General features: G+C 48.0%; 2 protein-coding genes across 2 annotated transcripts; one reads left to right on the forward strand and one right to left on the reverse strand.

Moving 5' to 3' along the window:
* The first annotated feature begins 4,044 nt into the window (after positions 1-4,044).
* On the forward strand, positions 4,045-5,258 carry LOC127008032 (acanthoscurrin-2-like). The gene is made up of 2 exons (XM_050879564.1): positions 4,045-4,079; positions 4,383-5,258. Exons 1-2 carry the CDS (start codon positions 4,077-4,079, stop codon positions 5,052-5,054), a joined length of 675 nt encoding a protein of 224 aa, XP_050735521.1. The 5' UTR covers positions 4,045-4,076; the 3' UTR covers positions 5,055-5,258.
* Positions 5,259-9,612: 4,354 nt separating this feature from the next.
* On the reverse strand, positions 9,613-10,191 carry LOC127007993 (antifreeze protein Maxi-like). The gene has a single exon (XM_050879537.1). The coding sequence runs from the start codon at positions 10,189-10,191 to the stop codon at positions 9,613-9,615; it is 579 nt and encodes a 192-aa protein (XP_050735494.1).
* Positions 10,192-16,073: the final 5,882 nt, after the last annotated feature.

Raw genomic sequence — 16,073 nt, forward strand, 5'->3', positions numbered from 1 at the left:
GTACTTATTCCAGTCCCCCTCCTAATCCATCTGTCTACTTAATTTCGCTACACGCACACACGCACACGCACACACACACATACGCATATCTTACCAGCCTGTGGTCCACTTCAAGCACCCTCACGCACTTACACACGCACACACACACACACACACACACACACGCACACATATACACACACACACACACGCACGCACATCTGAGCAGCCTGTGTCCACTCCAAGCACCTTCACGCACTTGCACACACACACACACACACACACACACACACACACACACACACACACACACACATACACACACACACACACACACACACACACACACACACACAAGCACGCACACTTCCTTTACCCCTGCCATTATACCTTTAAAATGCACGGATACATTAAACACTTTTTTTCTTTACTTTTTCTTTTTTTTTGTCTTGCTCTCCTCCACGCTTACGCCACCGCCCTCCAGTCTTAGTAATGCATGAAGAGGTTTGAACATTTATTTTTTTCTTTAGTCATTTTTTGTGGTGGGTGTTCGGGCCGCGCTCCCTCGCCGCCACAAATCACCGCCCTTAATAATGAACCGTTACTCTCCTTTCGTTTTTCTTATACATTTTTTTCTATCTTTCCGTCCCGTTAGTCGCCTTAACCATCCTATTCTGAATATGCACGGAGTTATTTTTTTCTTTATTTTTTTTTTTTTTTTAGTAGAGCGCCTAGTATTTAGTGTTTTTTTAGAATTTTTAGTATATATTTTTCTGTTTTTTTATATTCCTGCATTTTTAGTAATTCAGTATTTTGCATTAGTATTTCGTGGTAATATTTAGTAGTAGTATTTTTCAGTATTTAGTCTTCAGTATTTTTAGTATTATCAGTATTATTTTTTTTTTGTCTTCCTTCTACCACACTTTTTCATTCTTCCTCTCTCTTCTTTTCCTCCTACTGTGTTATTTTTTTCTTCCCTTATACCCCTTCCTCTTCTTTCTACTTTCTTTTTTATATCCCTTTCGTCTCTTGCTCTTCACACTAAACATGAATCAACGAACAGAAGTATCAGCCAGTCAACTGAAGCAAGGATCGAGCTAAGTAAGCCTTCGCTGTGTGCTTCATGCAAATACGGTCGAGCGCTTGAAGTGAAGGCTGGAAGGATGGATTTATGGGGCGGGGAAGGAAGGCAAAAGGTAAAGGCAAAAGGTACCATGTGGGGAAAAACTGGACCCTGGTAGCTGTCGTGTGTAGGCCGACGGGGCTCTTGTAGTAAGTAACTGTCTATGTCCCAAGGTAAATAGTTAGACAAGGGGAAAAAAATACGAGGAGGAGAAATTAGATACAAGAAACGCATAGACAGATAAATAGATAGATAAACAGTAGACGTAGTAGAGGAAATATGATACTTGTAAAAGACGTATAGATAGATAAAGAGATAGATAGAGATGGATAGACATATAGAGGTAAATAGATAGACAGACAGGTATATATATATGAATAGAAGGATAGATAGCAAGGTATATAAAAAGATAGATATAGAGACGCTGCAAATGAATTGATAGATAAAACAGACAGATAGTAATAAATAGAAAGATATATAGGTAGATTGATAGATATTTAGACTGATAGATAGATAGAAATATACAGAAAGATGAATGGAAGGATAGAGGGAGATGTATAATGCAAAAGATGAATAGAAAAAAACACAGATAGACAGATAGTTTGACATTTAAACAAAGAAAAACAAACAGGTAGATAGATATATGGATACACACACACACACACACACACACACACACACACACACACACACACACACACACACAATAGCAGACACAAACAGACCGTAGCCGAAGCAAAAGTAACCCCAACCTCATTACCTCACACCACAAAATACCAACAGGCCATAAAAAAAATAGTTAAAAAAAATTACAGCCACCGTCCCATTTCTTTTTCCCCCTTTTAGTTTCTTCCTTTCCCTTTTTCTTTACCCTCACAAGCACAGGTCACGCGCGGCACGGGTAAAAGGGAGGAAGGAAGAGAGGAAGGAAGCCCCGTTTGCCTTGCACCTGGCGGGGTTAATTAGCGGGGCGGGTGTGTGGAGACATCACCTGAGATTGACTAACCTAACCCACCCTACCTGTGCTCACCTCTGCCCACCTGTTGTGTTGTTATCTTACCTAGATTGTGAGAGGTTTAGGGAAGAGAGGAAGGATATAGAAAGGAAAAAGATGACAAGATAGATGAGTGATTTAGTAAAGAAAGAAAGATACAGGTGGAATATAATAAAAGGGACTGACTAACCCAACTTACCTGCCTACCTGTGTTGTAATATTACCTTGCTTGTGAGAGGCTTAAGGAATAGAGCAAGAAAACGGAAAGGATAAAGATGCACATATAGATGAGGAATTTAGTAGAGAAAGAAAGATGAAGGTGGAAAATGATACCTGAGACTGTTTAATCCTACCTGCCCACATGTGTTGTTATGCTACCTTGCTTGTGAGAGACTTAGGGACGAGAGGAAGGAAATGGAAAGGAAATAGATGCACAGATAGATGAGCTATTTAGTAAAGAATGAAAATGATGACTAACCCAACCTACCTGCCTTCCTTCCTCTGCCTACCTGTGTTGTAATATTACTTTGCTTGTTAGACTGTCAGTGAAGATAGGAAGGAAATGGAAAGGAAAGGGATGCACAGACAGAAGAGTAATTTAGTCGAGAAAGAAAGATGACGATTGGGAAATGATAGTGACCCGCGATAATTAAGTGAAGAGAGAAGGATGAAGTTGGAAAATAATAATGACTGACACGGAAACAAAAGGAAACAGAAACGAAGAAATAAAAATCCAAAGAACGTGATGCGCAAATTAATCAGTAATTCGGTAAGGAAAGTAAAATAATGGAAAAAAATTATGACATGGAAATAGATAAAAAAAAAAAAGACACAAGAAGATAGAAGATAATTGACATCAGATAATTTTAAAGCCTTAATTATATTCGCTTAATGCTGTTGGTGTTATTATTATTATTGCTATTATTATTCCTAGTATTGCAGTAGTAGTAGTAGTAGTAGTAGTACCATTAATAACAGTAGTAGTAGTAGTAGTAGTAGTACCATTAATAACAGTAACAGTAGTAGTAGTAGTAGTAGTACCATTAGTAACAGTAGTAGTAGTAGTAGTTTTTTTTTTTTTTTTTTTTTTTTTACGTTGCTGCCTATTGCATCTTCCCGGTGGGGCCTGATGGTCGGCCCAGCCCGTTCTGGCGCAGGCGAGTGTTTATAGTAGCGCCATCTTGCATTGGCTCATGCTGCCCCCCCGGACCTCGTTCTTGATTCGCTTGGACGGCTTCCTCTAGAGTCCGGGTTGATGGGTGGTTTTCAGGACAGCATGTGGGTAGTTTTAAGCCACTCGGCGGTGACTGAAAAATCCGAGGTGGTAGCGTGGGGATTCGAACCCGCGTCGTCCATCACGCGGTGAATATGGGCCCAGTACGCTACCAGTTCAGCCACCGCCTACCCCTGAAGTAGAAGTATCATTTTCATTGTTGTTACCCTTGAAAATTAAGCTTTCTTTTTTTCAGGGAGAAACGAAAATAACAATAAAAGAACGTGTTAGGAAAGTGAAACGTCATAATCATTTATATTTGTGTCACTAAGTACTCTCTCTCTCTCTCTCTCTCTCTCTCTCTCTCTCTCTCTCTCTCTCTCTCTCTCTCTCTCATATCATAAATAATGAAAAACAAAACCGCGCTGAGTCATCGTTGTTCATTACACCACTCACTTTAATTTTTCGCCTCTGTTTCCTCCTTCAATCATGTGTGTACGTGTGTGTGTGTGTGTGTGTGTGTGTGTGTGTGTGTGTGTGTGTGTGTGTGTGTGTGTCAGACCTGTGCACCATGACCTCCGGCACGCCGCCCCCTCCCCCCCTCGTCCTCCGCCCCCCGTCACAGAAGACCTCTTCTCTTCCTCCTGGTGACCTTGACCCGCCACACGCTACGCCCCGCACGAAGCCGTGACGTCACGCGCCGCGGACAGTATAAAGAGGTAGGCGGCGCAGAGAGTCGACAGTCTCTTCGGAGCACAGCAAACACCATGGTACTAGCACAGCCCTGCACACACTGTACACACACGCCGCTGCGGTAGTCAGGCAGTACGCCGCACGCCGCACAGCAACACGCCCTGCACTGGGGGATATAATCTTTGTGTCCTTGTGTGCTTAGGCGCCCGTTGTGCAAAGATGTGTGCTGTTAGCAACACACACTGCAGGGGGGGGGGGACACACACCATACAAACACAATTTGGTTGCATTTTTATTGTAACTCTTAATAATCTTCATAGTGCTGCTGCTGCTGTTGTTATTGTTGTGTGTCAGTACTAACGTTGTTTTTGTCGTTCCAGATGAGACACTCTCTCGCCCTCCTGTCCCTGGCCATGCTCCTCGGCGTGGCCTGCGTCAGCGCCGGCGGCGGCCACGGCGGTGGTGGCTTCGGCGGCGGCGGCTTCAGCGGTGGCGGCTTCAGCGGTGGCAGTTTCGGAGGTGGAAGAAGTTACGGCGGCGGTGGTGGTTTCGGCGGCGGCGGTGGTGGCTTCGGCGGAGGCGGCTTTGGCGGCAAGGGTGGATTTGGCGGCGGCGGCGGCATCATCAGCGGCGGCCATGGCGGCGGTGGATTTGGAGGTGGAAAGGGCGGCTTTGGCGGCGGTAGCTTTGGAGGTGGAAGAAGCTATGGCGGTGGTGGTTTCGGCGGCGGCGGTGGCGGCTTCGGCGGCGGCGGCGGCGGTTTCGGCGGTGGCGGAAAGGGCTTCGGCGGCGGCGGTTTCGGCGGTGGCGGAAAGGGCTTCGGCGGCGGCGGTTTCGGCGGTGGCGGAAAGGGCTTCAGCGGCGGCGGCTTCAGCGGCGGCAGCTTTGGAGGTGGAAGGAGCTATGGCGGTGGTGGTTTCGGTGGCGGCGGCGGCGGCGGCTTCGGCGGTGGCGGATTCGGCGGTGGCGGAAAGGGCTTCGGCGGCGGCGGCGGCGGCTTCGGCGGCGGCGGCTTCGGCGGCGGCGGTCATGGCGGCGGCTACGGCAAGTAAGGCTTCCCTTCCACCTCTTCGCTGCGACGCCTCATCGTGTGCACATACGCAGTCGTGCACGCCTGTGTGCGTTGACGTGTGTGCGAACAGAGGAGAGGAACGGAGTCTTCCCGCCCCTCTTCTCCCCTCACTCTACCTCCTTCTCATCTCATTTTCTTCACTGCAGCGAACAAGTCAATAAATTATTCGACAAAACAGAAACAAGTCTTTGCTTCTTGTCTCCTCTTACTGAAACTTCTCGCAGAGGTTTGGTATGCATCTGCAAAGGCGAAACCTTCACTATCTTCTCTCCCTCCTCCTGAACCGCCTAGCCACCAATCTCGCTAGTCCCATTACAGCCCCATCACCACACAGCCCCATCACTCCACAAAGCCCTATCACCACACAGCCTCATCATCCCCAAAGCACTATCACCACACAGCCTCATCACCCCCAAATCCCTATCACCACACAGCCTCATCATCCCCAAAGCACCACACAGCCCCATCACCCACAAAGCCCTATCACCACACAACCTCATCACCCCAACAGCCCAGTCACCACACAGACCCCTCATCCCAAGGCCCCATCACCCCAAACCCCCATCACCACACAACCTCATCACCCCAAACCCCCATCACCACACAACCTCATCACCCCAAACCCCAATCACCACACAGACCCATCACCCCAAACCCCCATTATCCCCACAGCCCCATCACCCCAAACCCCCATCACCACACAGCCCCATCACCACAAACCCCCATTACCCCCACAGCCCCGTCATTCCCAGCCCCCTCACCCCACTATTCCATCACCTCACAGCTTGCGTCATGGAGGTCAGAAGAAAGTCAGCATGAACCTAACAAGAGGACGTGTCGCAACAAAGAGAAGCCGCGAGAAACACACACACACACAAAAAAAAGTCGCTACAGAAATAAAAAGAAGTCGCTATAAACAGCATAATAAAATGAAGTCACGAGAAACACAGAAACATAAAGACGTCGCTACAAAACACAGATATAATGAAAAGTCGCTAAAAAAACAGATAAAATGAAGCTAATAGAAACTCAAAAACATTAAAAACTTGCTAAAAACACCATAACATAGAGAACTCACTAGAAAGAAAAAACACAAAGGGGAGACTAAAAGGGAGGAACACCGAAGCTCTTCAAGACAGCCTCAACTTGCTACATAATACACGAAAAAAAAACAATAACAAAAGATCCTAGAAATTACACAACAACCTTATGAAATGGAGTCTTATTTACCTTTTCCTTCAGCGGTGAGGGCCCGTGGTGGTGGTGGTGGTGGTGGAGGTGGTGGAGGCGGTGGGTGGGGGTCACATCAAAGGCTCAGTGGGGGTTCGGCCCATCGTGCTGTGCCCTGCCCTGCGGCAAGCCACGGCACGACGGCGTACTTGCGGCAGTCCCCATGTGGCCCCCGACCCGCCTACGCCCCACGCCTCTTGCTGCTCCGTGTCCTGCGGGAGAAATAGGTTTAGTGAATACCACCTTATTGAATGCCACCTTGAATACCACCTTATTGAATGCCACCTTGAATACCACCTTATTGAATGTCACTTTACTGAATGTCACCTCACGGGCTTTTTTTTTTTTTTCGTTTATTTGTTTGTTTGTTTGTTTGTTACGCTTGAGCTGCCTCCCCTCGATATTAATGAAAAAAAAATATTGAATATCACCTCACTGCATACTCCCTTCTCATAGTTTTCGGTACATATAAATAGTTAATGAGTGAAGAAAATTTAAAGATGTGTTTGTTGTTGTTCCTTTAAGATGAAACACGATGGTAAAGTAATATAAAGGATCGTCATCACCGTGTATGCTATCCCCTCAAGGTTTAACGGCACCATTATAAAGATGAAGGAGGAAGCGAAGGGTTGAGACAAAAAACATTACCCTGTGACGCCAAGTGGAGCAAGAGGCCGCATCTCCAGGACGTTATGGAAGCAAATTAGTCGGCCGCGGTTCTGATTCAATAGATAAAAATGAAATCTACCAGCGCCACCAACCTGCTGATACCGACTACTCACTCCTATGCCCCTTGAAAGTCTACAGATGTGATGTGTTTAAGTATCAAAGAGTAAATATTATCACCCAAAATAAGTGTATCTATACTTTGTTACGAATTTACCTCACCAGCCCAAGAGACAAACCGACACCCTTTTTTCTTATTTTTACAACAAAGGAGATGACTCAAGGACATCAAAAAGAGTGTAAAGAAAAAGAAGCCCGCTACTCACCACTCCCATAATAGACAAAAGAAATGAGTGGCCAAAAGGAAAAGAGTGGCCAAAAGGAAAAGAGTGGCCAAAAGAAAGGATACAAGACATGAATATAACAACAGAAATAGGAGGAGTGTATAAGAGATATGTCAACAGTCCCTATAAACTTCCTTCAAATATAATCTCCTTAAGCAAGAATTCATCTATTCGTATAGCAATGAGTTGTATATCGCCATAAGACTTAATCAAAACACGTCACCTAGGTCTGCTCCACTCATCCATCACTCTACTTGTGCGCCCTTCCTTGCCACTCCCTTTACCGAATTTGAATATATTTATCTCCTAAGCCTCTTGCGTGACCACAATAAAAACGAAGGGCGTGGTGAGTAATAAAGTCCGTCCTTGGCAACATATCAAATCTGCATCGAGTAAACACTGCCCATTGTGTTGGATTTCAAGGGCAAAACAATACATAACGATTCTCAGCCTCGATCAGTATTTACACAGACGCAGCAACCATCACATGTAAATCCTTGGCACGGACATTGATTTCATGCAAAGAAGGATTGGAGGGTGTTAAGCAGTCAGGAAGTTACTGCAAATAGGTTTGAAGATATAAATGAAAAAAAAAAGCATGGAAATGAAGTAAATGATAGAAAGATGTCTGGAAACGAAGAAGAAATATAAATGAAAGATAAAGGTATGGAAATGAAGACAGAATATTAAGGAAAGAGATATAGAGAAATGAAGAAGACAAAATATTAATGATAGAAGGATGTCTGGAAACGAAGAAGAAGAAATATAAATGAAAGATAAACATATGGAAATGAAGACAGAATATTGAGGAAAGAGAGATATAGAGAAATGAAGAAGAAGAAATGTTTGGAAATGAAGAAAACAAAATATAAATGAAAGACAGACGTTTGATTTTCTGTAGCAGAGGAAGCAAGCAGCTCAAGGGCAAAATCTAATGAGAAAAAACCCGCTAAGAAAAAAAAACTGACTAAAGAAAAAAATAAGATAGGATAAGGTCAAAAATTTGTTCTCGAAAACAAATATGTGCACACCAACTTCCTGGGCTCCTATAGTCTCTTAATATCCTCGTGTATCCTTGTGCAGGACTTACAGGAAGGAATTGGCGAGGAATCAAATTTAGCTCTTCAGGGCCACAGCTTAATCCTGAGCGATGGACGGAAGGAGCTGGCCGCTGACGGGGCAAGGGCGGGATGACGGACTAAACGTTTTCACCAACACTCGAAGCCATTGAAAGGATGAAAAAAGAGATAGAAACGAAGAGTTTGTATATTGAATGGTGTGCCATGAAATGTGTGTGTGTGTGTGTGTGTGTGTGTGTGTGTGTGTGTGTGTGTGTGTGTGTGTGTGTGTGTGTGTAATTCACCTCTTGGTTTGCTGCGGATCTCTCTCGAGATAGCCAGCCGTTCCCCTACCGAGGAGCACAGAGCTCATAGTACCGATCTTTGGGTAGGGCTGAGACCACTCACACTCAACACACCGTGACAACGAGGTCACACCTTGCCTGACGTCGGGTACCTACTCACTGCTAGGTGAAAGGGGCAGATGAACCCAACTTATCTTCACCCGGCCGGGGAATCGAACCCCGGTCCTTCTGGTTGAGACAGACGCTCTATCCACTGAGTTACCTGGCGGTGTGTGTGTGTGTGTGTGTGTGTGTATATGTGTGTGTGTGTGTGTGTGTGTGTGTGTGTGTGTGTGTGTGTGTGTGTGTGTGTGTGTGTGTGTGTGTGTGTGTGTGTGTATATGTGTGTGTGTGTGTGTGTGTGTGTGTGTGTGTGTGTGTGTGTGTGTGTGTGTGTTTCGTGCTCACCGTGACCCCTAAACACTGTCATTCACCCCCACCCCTGCCTTACACCCCTCCCTCACAGCCTCCCGCCTCGGCTTCCTCCTCCATCGCATCCTTGATTCATCTCCTAGCGCTGTGACGTCACGCGCCGCGGACACTATAAGTAGCGAGGCGGCGGCGAGGCTCGGCAGTCGTCTCTTCGGAGCACCACCATCACCACCACCATGGTAGGAGCACCTACAGGCAGACAACATTGTACACATGCACCAAACATTGTGCAAAAAGTAACACACTGAGCAGTATTGAGTATGACACCACCACCATGGCAGGAACACCTACAGCCAGGCACACACTGTACATGTACACGAGCAGTATCCCATGAGCAGTCCACAGCATCACGCTGTGCTGTATTGAGTATGACACCACCACCAAGGTAGGAGCACAGTCATGTAACACTGTACACATGCAGCAGGCGTTGAGTAGTAACATGACAGAGGCACTCTTGTGCATGCTCAGGTATTAGGGCGAGCCTCCAGGCCTGAGCTGCTCACCGTCAGGGGGACGAGAGGCCATGCATGAAAACATGACTCTGTTATTGTATGGCTATTGTTGTTAGCGTTAATGCTCATACTGTTGTTGCTGATGTTGTTGTTGTTCCCGTGTGTCATTACTAACGCCGTGTGTGTTTGTCGTTGCAGCTGAAACACTCTCTCGCCCTCCTGTCCCTCGCCCTGCTCCTCGGCGTGGCCTGCGTCAGCGCCGGCGGCGGCTATGGCCGCGGCGGCGGAGGAGGTGGCTTCGGCCGCGGCGGCGGCGGATTTGGCGGTGGAAAGGGCGGCTTTGGCGGCGGCGGATTTGGCGGAGGAAAGGGCGGCTTTGGCGGCGGCGGCTTCGGCGGCGGCGGATTTGGCGGAGGAAAGGGCGGCTTTGGCGGCGGCAGTTTTGGAGGCGGCAAGGGTGGATTTGGCGGCGGCGGCTTCGGCGGCGGTGGGGTCTGCGGCGGCGAGGGAGGTTTCGGCGGCGGCCATGGAGGCGGCGGCTTCGGCGGTGGTGGTTATGGCGGCGGCAAGGGAGGTTTCGGCGGCGGCCATGGCGGCGGCGGCTTCGGCGGCGGCGGCTTCGGCGGCGGCGGCTTCGGCGGTGGCGGCCATGGCGGCGGCTACGGCAAATAAGTCTTCCCTTCCACCTCTTCGCTGCGACGCCTTATCGTGCGCACACACGCAGTCGTGTACGCCTGTGTGCGTTTACGTGTGTGCGTGTACGAACAGAGGAGAAGAACGGAGCATTCCTGCCCCTCCTCGCCCCTCACACCTCCTCCTCCTCATCTCATTTTCTTCACTTCAGCGAACCAGACAATAAATTATACAACAAAACAAAAACAAATCTTTACTTCTTTCCTCCTAAGAGTCAAACCTCTCGCCAATATTTTCTCGGGCAGGGAAACAAATCAGCATCATGTCAAGCTAGTCAGCCCCACACAACGTCACATCCCATCACATCAACCCCAAAACGCATACCCCAACAACCCCATCCCCCAATCCCTCTCACACAACAGCCCCAGCACCCCACAGCACCTCCACTCCTAACTCCTAAGGACTCATCAAGCAGAATCAAAACTCCTGAGTCCAATACAAAAACATCACCGCCAAGGCCTATAACCCCCACACCTCTACAAACATCCCCATCTCCACCCCTGCAGCTTCCGTCAAAGGGATCGACAGAGGGCCGGCAGGAATTCAGCGAGCAAAAAGGTGTCATAAATATCCGCCAGCGACAACAGCACATTGTTAGGTACGTCACAATTAAAAAAAAGTATTCTCCAGGGCAACCATCGACCTGCCGCCGGCCACCAGTGCCCACAGTGGTAGCGGACGTGGGTACCAGGCGTGGCGTGCCTGCATATAGAAGGAAAAGACTGACAAAGCCCGTTACCGACAGACCGAGGAAAACAAAATCTTGGGCGAGACGTATCAATCTCTTTAATAATGTGTCTTAATTTTTTCCTCCAATGGTAAGAACCCATGCCGATGGTGGTGGTGGTGGTGGTGGTAGTGGTGGACCATGACTTTAACTATGACTATGAATATTATCTCAATGCATTGTGTTCTCTCATATCTTTACGGAACCTGTACCAATATAAACTAAAAAGATAGGCTTACTGTTGTTCCTAATGGTAGAAATATATAAGAACACACTGAATGACACACGAATGCATCCTTCTCTTCGCCAACGCCAATGTCCACCAAGGCAGTGTGTTCGGCCCCTCGCTGCAGAACGTTAATTGTGACCACACCCTGCATCTAGTGTCATACAGACCACGGCCCTCTAACCGCCGTCTGCGGAAGGGGTAAGCGACAAGTGACCATCCATAGAGCTAACAACGCTCTAGAAACGATTACTTCTATACCTAAAGGAGACAAGACTTGGAGGAAACACCGCCCCGGCAATCCTACCCGACGGCAGAAGGCTGAGTTTTTATGACTATTTCCATCCTCGGAGTAGAGTTCCATTCCCGTCTCCGTCACCAAACGCGTGAGGAAGGCATCTGAGGATGCGGCGTGGGGGGATACACGCACCAGGGATTGAAAAAGTGAGGTGAAAAGTAACCTGTGTCTTATATTCTTCAGCAGGACAAAAAACTATCAAGCAGCGCACCGACCCCCGCCTCAGAGCCTTCACACAAGCAGCCAATGGGTTAAATCATTTCTTCGGTATTAACAGGAAGCATTCATGGGACGTAATTTATAATATCTTTTCCTCGCCAATACATTTTATCCCTCAGCCAGATAAACGCCATTCCCAGAGAGAACCGGCCATCGCATCAAAGCCTTTATACAGTTATTGGCTTCACTCACTTATCAGCTTTTAAAGGAACGCATTCATGGGGCGTAGCTCCTAATATCTTTTCCTCAGCAAGACAAACTTCCTTCCCCACGGGCACCGGCCATCGCATCAAGGCCTTTATACAGTTATTGGCTTCACTCACTTATCAGCTTTTAAAGGAACGCATTCATGGGGCGTAGTTCGTAATATCTTTTCCTCACCAAGACAAACTTCCTTCCCGCCGGGCACCGGCCATCGCATCAAGGCCTTTATACAGTCAGTGGGTTTCATCATTAAGGTATTGATGGAATGCATTCACGAGACACAATTTGCAATATATTTTCGTCGACACAAATTTTCGAGAGTACATATTCGTTACTGCCAAGAAGATAAAATGACACCTATAACTGAATGCTTAGATATGGAAACAAAGATGAAGAAATGAAAGATGTAGCCCATTTTCAATGATACCGTTTCTGCATTTTCTTCCTTTTCTTTAAGAAAATGCAGATGTGGGACGTAAAGGTCATATCTTTTATATCTTTTCCTCAACTATATTACAATCTAACAAGACTTCCCAAAACCCATCCCCCATTATGGCACCAGACCAGAGACTATATGAACAAGGAAAAAGAAAGAAGAAAGGATACAGAAGTTAAAAAACAGAAGGAGAAGAAGAGAAAGAAGACGAAGAAGAGTATAGTGAAGTAAATAAGAAGATGAAGAAGAAGAGGTGTCAGTCACTGGGCTTACTCACTTATCTATTGAGGGAACGCATTCACGGGACGCAGTTTGTGATGCCTCTGCCGCGTCAACACAGACATTCCCTCGTGCAGAAAAGTGTTCGCTACTGTCAGAACAAGAGAACAAATAAAGAAAAAAATACCTATAATTGAACGCTATTAGATTTGGGAATGACAGACAAGGAAATATTTAACTCGTTTTCTATATTAATTTTCTATAATTAATTTATACTCTCTCTCTCTCTCTCTCTCTCTCTCTCTCATAAAAAATACTAAATAAATAAATACACAATAATAAATATAGAAAAAAAACATGTCCAGTCATTGTTGTTCCCTGCCCCACTTCACTATGCTATTTTTTCATCGAATGTGTTGCCTCCTTCAGGACTAAGTGTGTGTGTGTGTGTGTGTGTGTGTGTGTGTGTGTGTGTGTGTGTGTGTGTGTGTGTGTGTGTGTGTGTGTGTGTGTTTTCTCGTGCCCACCGTGACCCCAAATACAGCCATGCACCCCCCCCCCCCACGCCCTACACCCCTCCCCCTAACAGCCTCCCCCCTCGGCTCCGTCCTCCATCGCCTCCGTGATTCATCTCTTGGCGCCGTGACGTCACGCGCCGCGGACACTCTAAGTAGCACGGCGGCGGCGAGGCGCGGCAGTCGTCTCTTCGAGCATCACCACCACCAAAATGGTAGGAGCACCTACAGACAGACAACACTGTACATGTGCACATGCACTGTGGAAAGAGAAGTGCACAGTAATAAGTTGTGCAGTATTGAGTATGACACCACCACCATGGTAGAAGCACAGTCATGTAACACTGTACACATGCAGCAGGCGTTGAGTAGTAACATGACAGAGGCACTCTTGTGCATGCTCAGGTATTAGGGCGAGCCTCCAGGCCTGAGCTGCTCACCGTCAGGGGGACGAGAGGCCATGAAAACATGACTCTGTTGTTGTATGGCTATTGTTGTTAGCGTTAAAGCTCATACTGTTGTTGCTGATATTGTTGTTGTTCCCGTGTGTCAGTACTAACGCCGTGTGTGTTTGTCGTTGCAGCTGAAACACTCTGTCGCCCTCCTGTCCCTCGCCCTGCTCCTCGGCGTGGCCTGCGTCAGCGCCGGCGGCGGCTATGGCCGTGGTGGCGGAGGAGGTGGCTTCGGCCGCGGCGGCGGCGGATTTGGCGGAGGAAAGGGCGGTTTTGGCGGCGGCGGATTTGGCGGAGGAAAGGGCGGCTTTGGCGGCGGCGGCTTCGGCGGCGGCGGATTTGGCGGAGGAAAGGGCGGCTTTGGCGGCGGCGGTTTTGGAGGCGGCAAGGGTGGATTTGGCGGCGGCGGATTCGGCGGTGGAAGAAGTTATGGTGGCGGTGGATTCGGCGGCGGCGGCATCGGCGGCGGTGGTTTCGGCGGCGGCAAGGGAGGTTTCGGCGGCGGCCATGGCGGCGGCGGCTTCGGCGGCGGTGGTTTCGGCGGCGGCAAGGGAGGTTTCGGCGGCGGCCATGGCGGCGGCGGCTTCGGCGGCGGCGGATTCGGTGGCGGCGGACATGGCGGCGGCTACGGCAAATAAGTCTTCCCTTATGCCTCTTCGCTGCGACGCCTCATCGTGTGCACATACGCAGTCTTGTACGCCTGTGTGCGTTTACGTGTGTGCGTGTACGAACTGAGGAGAGGAACGGAGCATTCCTGCCCCTCCTCGCCCCTCACACCTCCTCCTCCTCATCTCATTTTCTTCACTTCAGCGAACCAGACAATAAATTATACAACAAAACAAAAACAAATCTTTACTTCTTTCCTCCTAAGAGTCAAACCTCTCGCCAATGTTTTCTCGGGCAGGGAAACAAATCAGCATCATGTCAAGCTAGTCAGCCCCACACAACGTCACATCCCATCACATCAACCCCAAAACGCATACCCCAACAACCCCATCCCCCAATCCCTCTCACCCAACAGCCCCAGCACCCCACAGCACCTCCACTCCTAAGGACTCATCAAGCAGAATCAAAACTCCTGAGTCCAATACAAAAACATCACCGCCAAGGCCTATAACCCCCACACCTCTACAAACATCCCCATCCCCACCCCTGCAGCTTCCGTCAAAGGGATCGACAGAGGGCCGGCAGGAATTCAGCGAGCAAAAAGGTGTCATAAATATCCGCCAGCGACAACAGCACATTGTTAGGTACGTCACAATTAAAAAAAAAGTATTCTCCAGGGCAACCATCGACCTGCCGCCGGCCACCAGTGCCCACAGTGGTAGCGGACGTGGGTACCAGGCGTGGCGTGCCTGCATATAGAAGGAAAAGACTGACAAAGCCCGTTACCGACAGACCGAGGAAAACAAAATCTTGGGCGAGAAGTATCAATCCCTTTAATAATGTGTCTTAATTTTTTCCCCCAACGGTAAGAACTCATGCCGATGGTGGTGGTAGTGGTGGTGGTGGTGGTGGTGGTAGTGGTGGATCATGACTTTAACTATGACTATGAATATTATCTCGGTGCATTGTATTCTCTTATATCTTTACGGAACCTGTACCAATATAAACTAAAAAGATAGGCTTACTGTCGTTCCTAATGGTAGAAATATATAAGAACACACTGAATGACACACGAATGCATCCTTCTCTTCGCCAACGCCAATGTCCACCAAGGCAATGTGTTCGGCCCCTCGCTGCAGAACGTTAATTGTAACCACACCCTGCATCTAGTGTCATACAGACCACGGCCCTCTAACCGCCGTCTGCGGAAGGGGTAAGCGACAAGTGACCAACCATAGAGCTAACAACGCTCTAGAAACGATTACTTCTATACCTCAAGGAGACAAGACTTGGAGGAAATACCGCCCAGACAATCCTACCCGACGGCAGAAGGCTGAGTTTTTATGACTATTTCCATCCTCGGAGTAGAGTTCCATTCCCGTCTCCGTCACCAAGCGCGTGAGGAAGGTATCTGAGGATGCGGCGTGGGGGGATACACGCACCAGGGATTGAAGAAGTGAGGTGAAAAGTAACCTGTGTCTTATATTCTTCAGCAGGACAAAAAACTATCAAGCAGCGCACCGACCCCCGCCTCAGAGCCTTCACACATGCAGCCAATGGGTTAAATCATTTCTTCGGTATTAACAGGAAGCATTCATGGGACGTAATTTATAATATCTTTTCCTCGCCAATACATTTTATCCCTCAGCAAGATAAACGCCATTCCCAGAGAGAACCGGCCATCGCATCAAAGCCTTTATACAGTTATTGGCTTCACTCACTTATCAGCTTTTAAAGGAACGCATTCATGGGGCGTAGCTCGTAATACCTTTCCCTCAGCAAGACAAACTTCCTTCCACACGGGCACCGGCCATCGCATCAAGGCCTTTATACAGTCAGTGGGTTTGATCATTAAGGTATTGATGGAATGCATTCACG

Source organism: Eriocheir sinensis, chromosome 36 (genome assembly GCF_024679095.1).
Source record: "Eriocheir sinensis breed Jianghai 21 chromosome 36, ASM2467909v1, whole genome shotgun sequence".
Lineage (NCBI taxonomy): Eukaryota > Metazoa > Arthropoda > Malacostraca > Decapoda > Varunidae > Eriocheir > Eriocheir sinensis.

Excerpts from the sequence above, each read along its gene's own strand:
- LOC127007993 (XM_050879537.1), bottom strand. The coding sequence starts at position 10,191 with ATGGCCGCCGCCGAAACCTCCCTTGCCGCCGCCATAACCACCACCGCC.